General features: G+C 35.9%; 1 protein-coding gene across 2 annotated transcripts in view; it reads left to right on the top strand.

Moving 5' to 3' along the window:
* LOC138713814 (amidophosphoribosyltransferase-like) overlaps positions 1-15623 on the top strand; it is a 57035-nt gene that overhangs the window by 24761 nt on the left and 16651 nt on the right. For both annotated transcript variants that reach the window (XM_069846251.1, XM_069846252.1), the window contains exons 2-5: positions 5262-5429; positions 6961-7082; positions 11828-11976; positions 15160-15412. In XM_069846251.1, the coding sequence (XP_069702352.1) occupies positions 5272-5429; positions 6961-7082; positions 11828-11976; positions 15160-15412 (682 nt within the window). In that variant the 5' untranslated portion in view covers positions 5262-5271. The remainder of the gene's footprint in view (positions 1-5261; positions 5430-6960; positions 7083-11827; positions 11977-15159; positions 15413-15623) is intronic.

Raw genomic sequence — 15623 nt, 5'->3', positions numbered from 1 at the left:
TTAATAGTTCTGCCTACACCCAGTCTGCACATTTAAATGGGCACGTACTATACGTTGTACACCAATAATAGAACGTGCCAAATTGCATCTTTACTTGTTGAAAATCGGACATGTTTCTGCATTAATTTTTAAATTTGTTTTTCCAGATGACGATATAAGAAATTTTAGACTCCGCCTATTTTAAAATCGGACAGGTTTACTTTTTATACTTACGTGTTTCGTCTCTAAGTGCCGTTTCAATTTCGCGGGCTTCATACACTCGTTGGAAAGTACTTCGTAACAAACAACGCACCGAGGCTTTGGTTCACTCTCATTGCCATACCAAGTAAATCCAAGTTCCAAATAACTCTTGTCATATTTACGAAAGTAATAGCTACCACTAGGATTAGATATTTCTTTAATGGCACTATAATTAATATATTTATTCACACACAGCTTCCGAACTATTAGCATTACTTAAATGGAGCGTATCTTCATGTTCCTTTCTTTTCAAAGATCCAGATCGAAGCTAGTTTTCCATTATTAAAATAGACACTATTTAACAGAGACATGGACAACTACTAGCGTAAGAAGGATTTCAAACAATTAATTGACAACAGGCAAGCGATGAATAAACAATGCACAGAATTTGTTATAAGTTACTTGTGATTGGCTACAAAAATATAATTACAAAAGTATTATAATTAATTAATTCTATTTTAAAATATAAGTATACTGGTATTAAAATATGCTACATAAATGATAAATTTGCTTTCGAAGGGAACAAGAGTAAGGTGGTCCGCGGAACTGTTCTGACTTAAAAAAATGGTCCCCACTTCAAAAAAGTTTGAGAAACGCTGGTATAGATAATAGCTCACGCATATGACACGTTCGGTATAGTCAGTGCAGAAGATAATAGAAAAAGAATACCGATGGTAACATGGTTAGGTGTCGATTATTATTATAGTCGTCCACAAGCATTTATGGTTGCCAAGGTCACACACTTTCCCTTCTTCTTACTGCAAACTTACTCACCCTCCTGCCACTCTAATAGGCTGGGGACTGGTTCTACTGTAAAAATCTCAACTTCCTACACTGCAAAGACAAAACCGAAATTCAGTATCCTGTCTAAGCTTGTGCTGTGCTCTTCTGCGTTATGTGTACAGCTGAGAGTTGTTTAAACTTAAGCTGTGTTATTCTATTTTATATATGTAGACACTTTTTCAAGCATTCAATAACTTGTGGCCGAGTGATCAGTCTCTCTGCCTTGCACCGTGGCGACCCGAGTTCGATCCCCGTCTGGATGGTGAACAAAGTGGGCGCGAGGGTTTTTTTTATCGGAGTTCTCCCATTTCCCCTCATCATTGTCATTCCACCAATGTTCCATAATCACAGTCACTCTGCGAGATCCTAAGCCAGGTGTCCAGAACAAATAAAAAGAAGTCTGAAAGTTGTATAACTTGTGTTTAATAAATACTATTATTGTTCGAGTATGCTTCACAGTCTAAATATGCGTAGCCAGACTAAATAGATCATTTTTTATGTTTACAAATATTTTTAATATCTTTCTAGCAGTGAGTCAATAAAACTCAAGAGTTATGGCAACAGCTTTTGGTGTTAGTTTAAACATTTTAAGAAATGTTTGTATTGACGCGATTGAGTCCCTACAAAATGATCCATGCCCACCTTTCCGTTCTAACCATCTCATGATTCATTTTCCGTTTCATAGTCTCGTCCATCATCTAATTTTCCTCTTGATCGTCCCTTCAATCAGTTTACTAGGCCTATTATTAATCTCGTCAATCTTTTTTTTCTTCCCTTCATTTCACTTACAGTTGTTTCTTCAGTAATTTTTTTCTGATGAAATTAATTCAGTTCTGATTGTCCTTTGAGCTATGTCCCTATTAAAACGTTCTCAGCAATCTGTTATTTCACGCCGTCTCGTCAGTCGTTCTACCCTAATAGTTCCGGATTTTATTTTCCTTCCCATTGTCTTAAATCTTTTTTTTTATCATCTCTTGTCACTTTCGCCCCAATCATTTAATCACTCCTGATCGTCTTATCAGTTACTTTCTCCTGATTATCTCGTGTTACTACAACACTATTTCATAAGCCTTCTTTCACAATTAACGAGACGCTCGCTAGTAAATTATAAACGACCTATAGGCCTAAAAGGAACTGAGACGATCAAGAATGAATGGACGAGATGAACACAAGGAGACTGACGAGATTATTTTTTGCAGTGTAACTTGCAAAGGGAAAAGTTCGTGAGGAGGGTGGGTAAGCGACCGAAACTACGTACGACCTTGAACACTTCAGAAGTCTGTGTTCCACTATAATCTGATTTAAACCGTTCTTTCGTCGCTCTATATAGGAAACTGAAACTTAGAACTGCATCATAAACACACAATCCTGCGCATCTCACATCAGTCGATTACAGGTTTGCACGGTTTGGTGGACGAGGGTGATGCCAATACACACATCGATGTATCACATTTTATGTACGCGCTAGTAACTTATTGTGAAATTGAAAGCAGTTTCCCAAACCTTGCTTATCGGAAAGGAGAAAAAATTGTAAAATGCGCAATAGTCATTTTTTTTTTAAGTTTATTAATACACGCTTTAACATCTGTGGTCATATCGTGTGTTAGAATCTGTGGGTATACCAGTAGGCCGCCTACAGCTGCGAGGAAATATTTGCCAATGTGAAATATTCACTAACCTCGCGAGAATCACCATAGGCGGAGTTATGGGGGGTATGGGGGGCACTGCCCCCTCAAACTTGTCTCAACTCTTTTTTTTTTCTATTAACATTAGAAAATATTGAATGCTAAAGACTTTTTTTTGCTTTTCTCTATGATTAAGTTTCTGTTGCTTAAATTGACGAATTATTGTCTTCAAATCATGTGTCTAGATTATAATATTTATTTTAAATTTCTGAATGTGTAAGAATTTCTATATCTCGTTTGAAGAATGGAAGCACTGTAATGTTTCTTTTGCAACATCCTGTACTCCTGTGTTAGAAGTCTGCAGCGGTCATGTACTGAATTAGGTGTCAGTGAAAAAAAAAAAAACACTATAGTCTCATGTTAAAGGAGTGGAAATGTTCAGTAGTTTTCATAAAACAACCATAGCCCAAAGATTTTTTTGTGAAAGCAGCCATTTTCCAGGAAGATGGTACGATGGTAGCATTTACAAATAATATTCCATTCATTAAACAAAAGCAAGAAAAGTCTTTTGAATTCAATATTTTGTAATGTTAAAAGAAAGAAAAAAGTTCAGACAAATTTTTGGGGGGGGGCACTGTCCCCACACATACCCTCCCATAACTCTGCCTATGGTTATGCCCTATTATAATTTGTAGTAGACCTACAGTTGAAGCCCTATACAACTCGGTCCGAAACATCGTGGATATGGATGTAACACTGTAAGAAAAATGCGTACTTACTGGCTTTTAAGGAACCCGGAGGTTCATTGCCGCCCTCACATAAGCCCGCCATTGGTCCCTATCCTGAGCAAAATTAATCCAGTCTCTATCATCATATCCCACCTCCCTCAAATCCATTTTAATATTATCTTCCCACCTACGTCTCGGCCTCCCCAAAGGTCTTTTTTCCCTCCGGCCTCTCAACTAACACTCTATATGCATTTCTGGATTCGCCCATACGTGCTACATGTCCTGCCCATCTCAAACGTCTGGATTTTATGTTCCTAATTATGTCAGGTGAAGAATACAATGCATGCAGCTCTGCATTGTATAACTTTCTCCATTCTCCTGTAACTTCATCCCTCTTAGCCCCAAATATTTTCCTCAGCACCTTATTCTCAAACACCCTTAACCTATGTTCCTCTCTCAAAGTAAGAGTCCAAGTTTCACAGCCATACAGAACAACCGGTAATATAACTGTTTTATAAATTCTAACTTTCAGATATTTTGACAGCAGACTAGATGACAAAGCTTCTCAACCGAATAATAACAGGCATTTCCCATATTTATTCTGCGTTTAATTTCCTCCTGTAAGAAACATGCACCCCAAAAATACTTTTATTAAATGTTCATAATCCGATATACTGTACCACTGTCAAGCTATAACGGGGGAGGAAGTAAATGATATCCCCCGTAACCTCGTTATATCGGCATTCTATGGTTTTGATCCCCCCCCCCAACCCCTCGCCCAAGGAAACGGTTCTCTCTCCGCCTATGAGAATCACTATGCGACTTTTTGCTAAAAAATTTTAAAATTGAATTTCGCGGCCCCTTAGACATATCAAAGAACCTAGAACGATAATGTGAAGTTTTTATTTAAAATATGAACTGTCAAATGCAGAAAACGTTAAACGAACATTTCACAATAAAAGTCAGAACTCAAACTAACGATCAGGTTAATACCGCTCTTAAAATGAGTTTAAAATCGACAATACATAATATTTAACAACATCTGCACTGCAGAACTATCAAAACAACCTTTTCAATATGTTTCACAAGTTAAATTTCATATTGTGTCAGCTTCATTTTATTATACGGTCTGTACTAGGCGGCAGGTCTCTTTATAATTTATTTATTTATTATTTATTTATTTAACCTGGTAGAGATAAGACCATCAGGCCTTCTCTTCCCCTTTACCTGGAGATTACAACTACAATATTAAGAATACAATTACAGTTATAATTATAATTAATATTAAATTTACAAAAATACAATAAAAATCAAAGTACTAAAAGATTAACTGATTAATAAAGGCTAGACAGTTTATTGTAGGAGTTAAGAAGAAAGAAATTTTTTTTTATTAATCAAGTACAAATTAAACCTACTCTACGCAGTAAGAAAATGCTTAATACGTTTGTTTTTGAACACTGATAAATTCCGACAGTCTCTGATGTCACTGGGTAGGGTATTCCACAAGCACGAGAGCGAGATTGTGTATGATGATGAATACGATGATGTCTTATGTGTTGGTATGGCTAGTATGCGGCTATTTTGCGTGCGTGTGAAGAGATTATGATATGACATAACTGAAACGGGAGAGAACATTGTTATAATTCGAACGTGCCGCAGTACCAAGTACAGGGGTTATATTAAAGGAGGGGTAGGAGGACTATGCCTTATGTCGATGTAGATTTTGTTACTCTGACAGTGAAAAATGAGAGAAATAAAAACAATTATTTACTCATATGTAAATATATAATTTTTTCCAGAAAGTTCAAAGGGGGTTTGGGTTCAAACCCTGTAACACCCCCTCCCCTAAATGTTCCGTCACAGTTCAATATATCCATGTTTACAGGTGTCGTGAAATGGCTTCCTCTGAATCAACGAACGTTGTGGCCAACAAGGAGGAGACGGGTCTCACACATGAATGCGGCGTTTTTGGCTGCATTGCTACAGGCGAATGGCCTACCCAGATTGATGTCGCGCAAGTGATATGTCTCGGACTCGTCGCACTACAGCACAGGTATTGTAGACAATTACGAGAGCCCGGAACTTTAGGCACTAAAAGTTAATATTGCTACTTGCTATAGTTTGTAAATATAGAAGTAATTCCCCCATTTATCTTAAGAGTAGGCCAGAGTTGGTCAGCCGAATTAAACATTTGCTCAAGTGCGGAGTTTCTTTCTTTGGTGAATAATCGATATGTAAATAAATAAATATATATATATAATAGGATTGGAGAATTTTGTACCCTTTGTCCGCTTTACGCGAGGTCATGTCATACCCGGTTTCTTATGACTTGAAAAATGACGTCTTACAAATACTAATACTGTACATTAATTATGTCATTTTTATTTTATGTACAGAACAGTTGAATAGTCTATTTCAGCCGTGGCGAAAATGCCATCGTGCGCCGAGCCACTATGTAAGCTGCAACGTGCATAGCACCTATGGAGGGAGGCGGACACCCGAAGGGGAAGTGAAGCAACTGTCTGACATTAACGGTTTTTCATTTTCCTAATGTCAAACACTTAAATAAAATTATATACAGCACAAGGCTACAAACTAATGTTCAATACGTGTAACGAAGAAAGAAATGAACGCGGAAACATAGGACACATTATCAAAACCTAAAATTGTCTTCATAATGTCTCTGCGGCAGAGTTTCAAAATCAGGAATTATGTCATTTACTGCCAGTCGTAGTTGATCACGAAGGTATTTGTCTGTCTGTCGTGATCTAATTTGATTTTTACTATTTTCATTGTTGAAAATAATTTTTCACAATCGTAAGTTGTAGCGAACATGGCTTCAACAGAGCAAGCGAAAGAACGAAGCTTCAAATATTTATTTTTTGCCAAAGATTTGAAAGGTTCAACATTTGTCAAGTCCTTACAACTAGCTTTAATTTAACATCACATTGTAAATCTGTGAGTTTAAATTGAAGATCTAACCGCATTATTCGTACATCTGCTGAAAAAGGATCGGCGTACAGAGAGATGATGATGATAATAATAATAACAACAATAAATATAATAATAATAATAATAATAATAATAATAATAATAATAATAATAATAATAACAACAACAACACAACCTTTTAATGTTTCATCAGTAACATGTAGTAACTTATAATGCCGTTTTATGTTATACAACCGTTTTCCTCGTAATACTTATGAACAAATCATACATTTAATATTCTCATCATATTGTCAGCATAAAAAAAAAGCGCCTTCCCATCCTACTTGAAACTTTCGTTTCTGTAGAGGTACATGGTTTCGAGAGAGACATTGCGACGATACGCCACTCGCAGGTCAGAGACAAATACAAATGGAACGGAGTTTGACTCCAGTGAGTGAGAGGGTGGGGGTTGTGGGTAGGAAGCGAGAGAAAAGCACTGCGAGCCACAATGTGCTCGTGAGTCGCATTTTCGCCACGGCTGGTCTATTTTAACGCCTTGCATTACGGCAATACAAACTCAAAAAGCAAAGAACTTTCGTAACAATCTATTTCTGCAATGTTATACAGTATATACGATTTTTTTTATCTTGCAGAGGACAAGAAAGTGCTGGAATAGTAACAAGTGAGGGCAACAATGCGAAGGCATTCCGTGTTCATAAAGGAATGGGAATGATCAACAATGTCTTCAACGATGATTCAATGAAGAAACTGAAAGGTAAGTTGATAATTCAGTATTACCAATAACACTCAGTGACGATTCCTCCATAAAGGGTATGAGGATGATCCTACAGTTTAATTTCGTGCATCTGAGGATAGAAAACATTTTAATTACAGATTTTGATTTTCAGTGCGTACCGACGTATTAATTTCCTTTAAGCTTCCACTTTCTGTCGTGAGTTGTCGCCACTGCACAGCTCAGAAATAATAATTATTTCCGACGAACCATCCAAATATCTTACAGCAAACGGTATTTCTAGCAGGGAAGTTAGTGGACAGGGGAGGGTGCGGAGGGAGAGATATGACTTGAGTTTAATCGCGTTTGAGGATATGACCGCGTATCCGAATACTACGACCCTTCTTTCTGGGTGGTGGAGACCCTGTCAGAGACTACAATAAGAATTTTCAAGTAGCCTACCCTTATAGCCTCCTTAACTGCAGTTCATTGGTCATTTTAAAAGAATAGAATAAACGAAATAATAAATAATTTAAAATGATATAATATGAAAAAGCAAAATGAATAAAAAAACAAAATTACATAAAAATAAATAAAGTAAGCTATAATAAATACAAGAATTAACAGGACTTTCAGATGACAGGACAGCCGAAAGAATATCTGAAGTTGGTTTTGATCATGTAGAAGAATTTAACTGTAGCGAGAAATTAATTGCGCAAATGTACGATGGAGCATCGGTAAATATCGGGCAGTGCAATAGCTTAGGAGCCATATTCGCAACTAAAAAGGGGAGGAGAATCGAACTTCACTACTAATAAATTGCCAGTTCCAGAATGGTGGTCAAAGACTAACGTAGGCTTACTTGTATTGATTTTGTATGCTCTTTTATTATTATTATTATTATTATTATTATTATTATTATTATTATTATTGTTGTTTATTATTGTTATTATTATTATTATTATTATTATTATTATTATTATTATTATTATTATTATTATTATTATTATTATTATTATTAGACTTCGTGGAATTGCCACGAGAATCGTAAGGTTTACTACGCACACGGTATAGACTGTATGAGAAGGGAGCGTGCAACGGATGGAGTATGCCTCTGATGTAAACACTGAGCAGTATACTACGGTTACAATAAAACCTGTATCCTGCATTCAAGAAATATAATGAATGATCATTGAAGTAGCAAATGTCTAAACATGTAAATACACAATTATTTTGTAGTGAGATATATTAACTCTTAAAATTTAATGTAATATACTCAAATCATCCTTGAATATGTGCATTGCAGTGAAGAGTTACATACATTTTGAGCGACTGCAAAGTGAGCCTCCTCCGATGGTCACTCAAACAGTGTCTATATTGGGAAAATGTACGTTCAACATCACACGATGTAATAGTTGCATATTTGAAGAACGGAAAGTCACTACTTTTTAGTACACCAACTTCAGACGTCTTTTCGTGACCTGACAGTATTTAAAATACGAAATTGTGAATAGGCAGAATTTTTAGCAATAATGTTTCTCAACTTACATTCACTTTTTCTGAAATTAGCGAATTGTTATTTTGGATAACGATTTGTGATACTTTATACACTATATTAAGGGCTTCTGAGAGTTGTAGTTTAGACGATTCTAACAGGGTGATGCTTTTGTACACGATTTTAAAATTATTAGAATCAATGAACAGAATATCTTCCAATAGCTGTTCAGAAGGCAATGATTTTACAGCTGCAATAGCGGAACTATCTGTGCTATCCAATGCATCAATTACCTCCATTATTTTGCCGTAATGTTCTGCATAATAATTAACAACAACCACGTTTTCCAACGGGTCAAGACTGGCTGCGGGGGTAAGGGTATTCCAGGGGCAATTATTTGGAACAGCAACACTCTCATTGTAGTATGTTTGAGTGAATTCTTGTCTGCACTGAACAGATGTTAAGCTTTGACTGTTCCAACCACAGTAATGCAAAATCAAGTGCTTACATAGGTATACATTAGCTGTAGCTGCTCTATTTATTTGGACCAGTCACAACTCTTAACATGAACTGCTTATACTACGAGACCGGGCGGTCGCTCACCTCCTCTATACTACCGTACATCGGCAACCTGATTGCATGCTGCGTGTGGCAATTCAACGAAGTCTAATTATTATTAATTAATATTAGTTTTTGTCTTGGTCATGAGTTGTCAATATCATATCCTACATACAAAATTTTTAATTTGTATGCGTGTTGAATTCAATTTCAGATCGCAGGTTTCATAAGGTTTGAACTTAGTTTTCTTTTCTGCTTTCGATTTTGAAATGGGATTTGATAGTGAAAAATGAAGTAGAGGAAGCTTCAACTCTTTGCGAGCCCAGTGGCAAAGTTGAAGTTAGTCAGAGCAAAGCAAACAAGATCTCTCGAGATCTTCACGTCAGTTAGGGTCTTGATTACATGTAACAATGTTTTCCCTTGGTCTCGCTTTTCTAGGGCTGTGCCCAGAATGGGCCTTCCACTTAGACTTGCTTTGGTCCATTGTGCGTCCTATATAAGCCCGGCAGTGGCCTGGATGAAACTTATGCTGACACTATAGGAATGAATCTCTTTTCGGTTGAAACAGAGACCTCAGTTTTACACTTTTTGTTGATAAAGTGTGAAGTGAGTTCACAAATCTTCTAACATTCATGACGGAACCTTTTCTTTATTTTCTGCAATAATAACAAATTTAATTCAACAATTTTTTTTCTGTAACTTTTTCCCTCCAGTTACTTTCATGGGTGCGTCTGAAGGAACGAAGAACAATACATTCACTGTCTCTTCTGTTTAGAATCATGCATACTTCTACTCCGAATTATCTGTTATCGCGCTTTCAATTTCTTACAACTCTTCGAAACCGACATCAAGCACTTCTTTCTATCCCTCATCATAGAACGTCTTTATACTCATCTTCCTATACTGTAGAAATACCTTGCCTCTGGAATTCGTTACCTAATGACGTCAGGGACTGCCGGACTTTATCACAATTCAAAATTAAATTGGAAAATTTTGTCTTAGTTAATGTTTTTAGGTATTGCTAGAAGTATTGATTTGTGTTTTTTTTTTTTTTTTCTTTTTTAGTCTAGATTAAAATTGCAAGTTTCTCGTTTATGTTAGTTAATTAGTTAGGATACAATTAATTATGATACTTAATCACTCATTTAAAGTTTGTGTGACTGCAACCTGTGTATATTTTTGTGTGGTTTTACTTTATTTATAGTTTTTTTTCTCTCTCTCTTTATTTTTTGTGTAGCTTTATTTTGTATATAGTATATTTTTTTCTGTTTATTTCTATTATTGTATTTGTATTCCTGGTGTTGTGGAAGAGAAGGCCTGATGGCCTTAACTACACCAGAATAAATAAATAAATAAATGATCTTCTAAATTGACTTTAATAATAAAAGTTGACAAAAGTCATTTCATTTTCAATATAGTTTAAAAATAGTAAAAATGTAATATCCATGACAACTGGAATGGCTGTTTAACCATTTTTTTTTTACAATATGGAACAAATATAACTCAATCCAGGACACAAGACACACCAATAAAATCCAGAACAATACTGGGAAATCCAGGACGTCTGGCAGCCCTGGTTACGATTCAAATCTAGGCGAATTTGTTACTATAATATTTCTTTTCAAGGCATATAATATTCCATTCTGATTCTTGTGTACACTACTTTTAACACTTGAATATAAGTAACTGATTAACTAGCGGACTTACTCATGTTAATTATGTAAGTAAACTCAACACAATAGAACAATACGAAATATACAAACACACTAAAACACACCCCAATCAAATTCTTAACACACAGATCAATTTCAGTACACACACACTATTTGACTTCACTTTTCAACACCTTTCAACAATCAAACGCACCCACATAACAGGCAGAGAAGTTCGAGATGACGCCGAGATCTAGTAGGCTCTGAGGATGGTGTGATAATAATAATAATAATAATAATGTTTTATTTTCGCTGGCAGAGTTAAGGCCATAAGGCCTTCTCTTCCACTCAACCAGCCTTAATCAATACAATACATAAATTTAAATTACAAATATTTACACTACACTTAAAAGGTTCTCCAGCAATATTCTTCACTACACATTTATTTAAATTTAGATAAATCTATAAGATAAAGTAGTAACTTAATTTATGAGCTAATTTAATTCAATGAATTATAATTAATTTAATATTTGAGATAGCTAGTAAAATGATGAAAATTAATTTAATATAGGCTTACTAGGACTATGTTACAGGGAGAATATATATATTTCTATTTCTATAATGAGAATATTAATGTAATTGCCATTAGAGGTTTTGTAAATCTATTTAGAAAAATTAATGATAATAATAATAATAATAATAATAATGGACAGATGTTAGTTTCATTATAAGTAACAAATATTAATCAGCAATTCATCTGTTAAGTAAGAATTTATGCAATTTTGACCTAAATGAAGTTATTGTCCAACAACCCCTTACATCACTCGGAAGCGAGTTCCAATTTCTAACAACTGAAACTGTATAGGATGAAGAATATAAAGATGTTTTCTGGTGATAAGCACCGAAACAGCTGTAAGCCGCACATACTTACATAATTAACATGAGTAAGTCCGCTAGTTAATCAATTACGCATATAATATGTTACATTGCCATCGAGGCTGAAATGTACGATCATTTATGTCCAGCAACAAGCAGGCTGTGGGTGAATTGTGGATGATTGATGGCTATTTCATTACATTTAGGTAATCTTGGCATTGGACACACTCGGTATTCTACAAGTGCTGCTTCAGAAGAAGTCAACTGTCAGCCCTTTGTGGTTCACACCGCTCACGGAGCTCTGGCTGTTGCCCATAATGGCGAAATTGTAAACTGTGGCTCACTACGTAAGATGGTAAGGAATATTTTGTTGTTAGTCCTGGTATTTACAGTTATGCAAAGAACATTTACTTTTATAAGCAAGATATTGCTTCCTTTAAGAAAATTTATGTAAGAAAGTATCCACTGCAAATTTAAACTTTTAACTTCTACTTTCTTTTGCCTTATCTTGAAGAAATGATCATAGTTGTTAAAAACAGGGCATTTTATTGCAGCCGTCCTAAATTATATTGCTAAGACTTATCAGTAAGGGGCGGATGTTGATGACCTAAAAATCTACTTAAAATGATCATTAAAATGCCGTTAAACTAATGCAAAAACGACATAAAATTAAAAGAAAATGACATTTAAATATTATTCACCGTACTCGCACCACGACTTCTTAAAAATTAGTCTCCTTGTTTCAATGACTGCCCTGCAAATCTCGGAGAGATGAGGCAACTTCCTGGAATTTGGCTAATTCATTCATTACTAGCACTACAGCCCATGAAGGGCCTGGGCTTCCTTAATCAATAGAAACCATTCATCTCTATCTTGAGCCCGTTGTCTCCATCTCTTGCATCCAACTCTCCGCAGATCATCCTCCACATCCTGAAGCCACCTCAGCCTTGGTCTTCCTTAATCCTCCTGGATGTCCATATAATGCCCGTTTAGGTAATCGGCCTTCTGGCATACGATCAAGATGTCCCAACCATCTAAGTCTGCCTTTCTTAATGAAGGAAACTATACTCGCTTCTCAATACAGTTCCATTAGTTCTTTATTTGTTCTACTTCTAAACTGACCATTTTCAAAATGGGGACCATATATCTTTCTCAGGACTTTTCTTTCCCAAACTGCTAGCATATTTTCATTATTTATTGTTAAAACCCAAGCTTCGCTAGCATATGTAACCACTGGTCTTAGAATAGTTTTATAAATTATTTTCTTTGCAGATCTGGATAATGAACCGAGTTTAAATAGTTTTCCAAGCCCTATTACCGGCCATTATTCTTGTCTTTATTTCTGAGGATATATCATTATTGTTTGTAATCATTGTACCTAAATATTTAAAACTTGTGCAATTTTCAAAATTATGGTGATGAAAGGCCACATTGTCCTGCTTCTGTACCTCTTTTCTGGATGTTTTCATATACTTGGTTTTCCTTTCATGGAATTTGGCTAAAACAAAGGAAAATAACATGCAACAAAATGGAAGTTTTAAGGGAAAACTATAGATTTTAATGAGGATTTACAATGTATTTCAATCAGGGGTGATCCATGTCAGTGCCTTCATTCTCTATCTCCTCCTTCCGCGCTTCATTTTTGTTATCAGATCTTCCAGATGAGGAAGTGTGAATGAGAAAACAAATTATGGGAGCAGTGTGCATTCTTGCAATCTTTGTGTTAAAAATATTGTCTACTACAATAGACATCCCTTCCGAACCATGTTGAGGACACAACGTCCTGTCCAGGACATGGTGAAAGTTTCCTCCCTTCCAAACATAAATTCTAAAGACACCTTTGTACCGACAAGAGAACAGTAGCGATCAAAGCCCTCACTTGAACTAAGCTGCTGTCAAGCATTTTATATTACTTCTGTTGTGTGAAGTGAAGCCTTCAGAGGAATGAAGGATGGATTTTAGAGTCTGTTCCAAACTATAAAACTCAAGCTTCATTGTTATTCATTTATTGAGTAGGTAACTACTACTGAGCTATTTGGTTAGACAATTATTTGACAGAGCTATCGGTAAAGAAGAAAGTAAAATGCATTCCAAATTATCTAAAAGTTCTTCAAAGTATTAAAAATGACCAAAAAATACGGAAAAAAGTATAAAAATGACCTATTATAGCCATTATTCCCTCTGTTATTCCCGGCGTGACTCCTCCCCTTTGCTTACGTCTTAGGAAGTGAAGGCTCTATAAAGTCTAGGTAGGTAGTATCGTTCGCCATTTTTGTTCTTTCGTTGCCGAGCTGCCATACGAGGAATCTATTTGCCACACCGTTAAACATTATCATGTCGTAGCTCCTATGATAATAAATCAAACGCACTGTAATTCAGCAAATAATTGAGCGGCAAATAACGTCTTCGTGTGCTTTCTGCGAATGCCAACGAAAGAGCCAAAATGGCGGGCGATTATATTAAGTATTTATCGAGCCTTAAGAAATGAATATCATCTTCATCAGCGAATCACAAGACGTATACGTTTAAATGTAGTCGACCTGCAATGCAATTGGCTGCCGGAAATTAGAGCGACAGAACTATAGTTCAAAAAAAAAAAATGCAAAAAATGCAATATAAGAAATTACTTTTTTAAGTTAATATTGACATAGAAAGGATTTATATATTACTAGACATCGTCCTAATGTAAAAAATTAGAAGATGAATTTTCATCAACATCTGCCTCCTACTTATCAGTAATATTTTAACCTTACCCTATTATAATAGTACATTATGCAACGAGCCTATAATGATTGTAATTAAGACGCAAGTATGGATATTTATGAAATAAGCGCAAGCGAGTTTCATAATATTCATACGAGCGTCTTAATTACCATTATAGGCAAGTTTCATACGACTTTTTATGCTCGACCATATTTCTAACTTGAAATTATTCAGATGTATACATTTTATTTGTATCTGACAAGATCAGAAGTGACCTTGTTCTAGGTCGTGAATTGTGAGATGTGCGCAGATGCGAAAGTATTGATTTTTTCTGAGGAACAATAATGTCATTGACCTTGATGTAATCCCGTTAAACTTGATGTAACCTTGATTATTGAATTCGACATTGAAAAAACGAGATGACAAATTACTATTATAGTAACAGAACATAACCTTCTGCGACAGTATTGGATTTCCAGCCTCCATGACTTTTTGCTAATTCTCTTTCGATTGCATATCCGAGAATAATCGATACTTGCGGTTTTATAACGGTACAAAGCTGACTTGTCATTGGCTGAACACCTGTAAGCTGAGTTGTCATTGGCTGAACACCTGTACTTTAATGAGTAGGTGTACTTTAATGACATGCATTAAAGGACTGCTACCTGGTGTATAATTACTACATTTCGGCATGGTCGAGCATAAATTAATTTATATCATAAATCATTTATAAGAACATGGACACCGACTTTTGGGAGAAAAGGAACTTTTTGTCCCTGGTCATATAAAGATAAGTACTGTGAACCTTAACATTTGCACTTGATTTTGTTGACAGGTATTAGGTCGTGGAGTGGGGCTGTCCACACATTCAGACAGTGAGCTGATTACACAAGCCCTGTGCCTCAATCCCCCAGAGGGGGAGGTTAACGGACCTGACTGGCCTGCCAGGATCAAGCACCTCATGCAGCTGGCACCTCTCTCCTACTCACTCGTCATCATGCAGAAGGATAGGATATACGGCGTGCGTGACCCATATGGGAATAGACCGCTATGCATCGGAAAGATCGTCCCCATTAAATTAACAAATGGTAAGAAATAATACTGTACAAGATACATCCTTTGACACGGAAATTGGTCGCTTTTCAGAGACTAAAGGCTGGTCCACAATAAACCGGAAACGAGGACCAAAACGAGAACAGAAAGCGAAGAACGTGAACGTGAAGATTTCTGATTCACAATAAACCGAGAACAAAAACGACTATGCATATCAATACGTAAAGTCGATGTTACGTCCTCTGA

The sequence above is a fragment of the Periplaneta americana genome, chromosome 14, assembly GCF_040183065.1.
Source record: "Periplaneta americana isolate PAMFEO1 chromosome 14, P.americana_PAMFEO1_priV1, whole genome shotgun sequence".
Taxonomy (NCBI): domain Eukaryota; kingdom Metazoa; phylum Arthropoda; class Insecta; order Blattodea; family Blattidae; genus Periplaneta; species Periplaneta americana.
The sequence above is the reverse complement of the archived record's forward strand: the minus strand, read 5'-3'. Positions and strand labels throughout refer to the sequence as shown.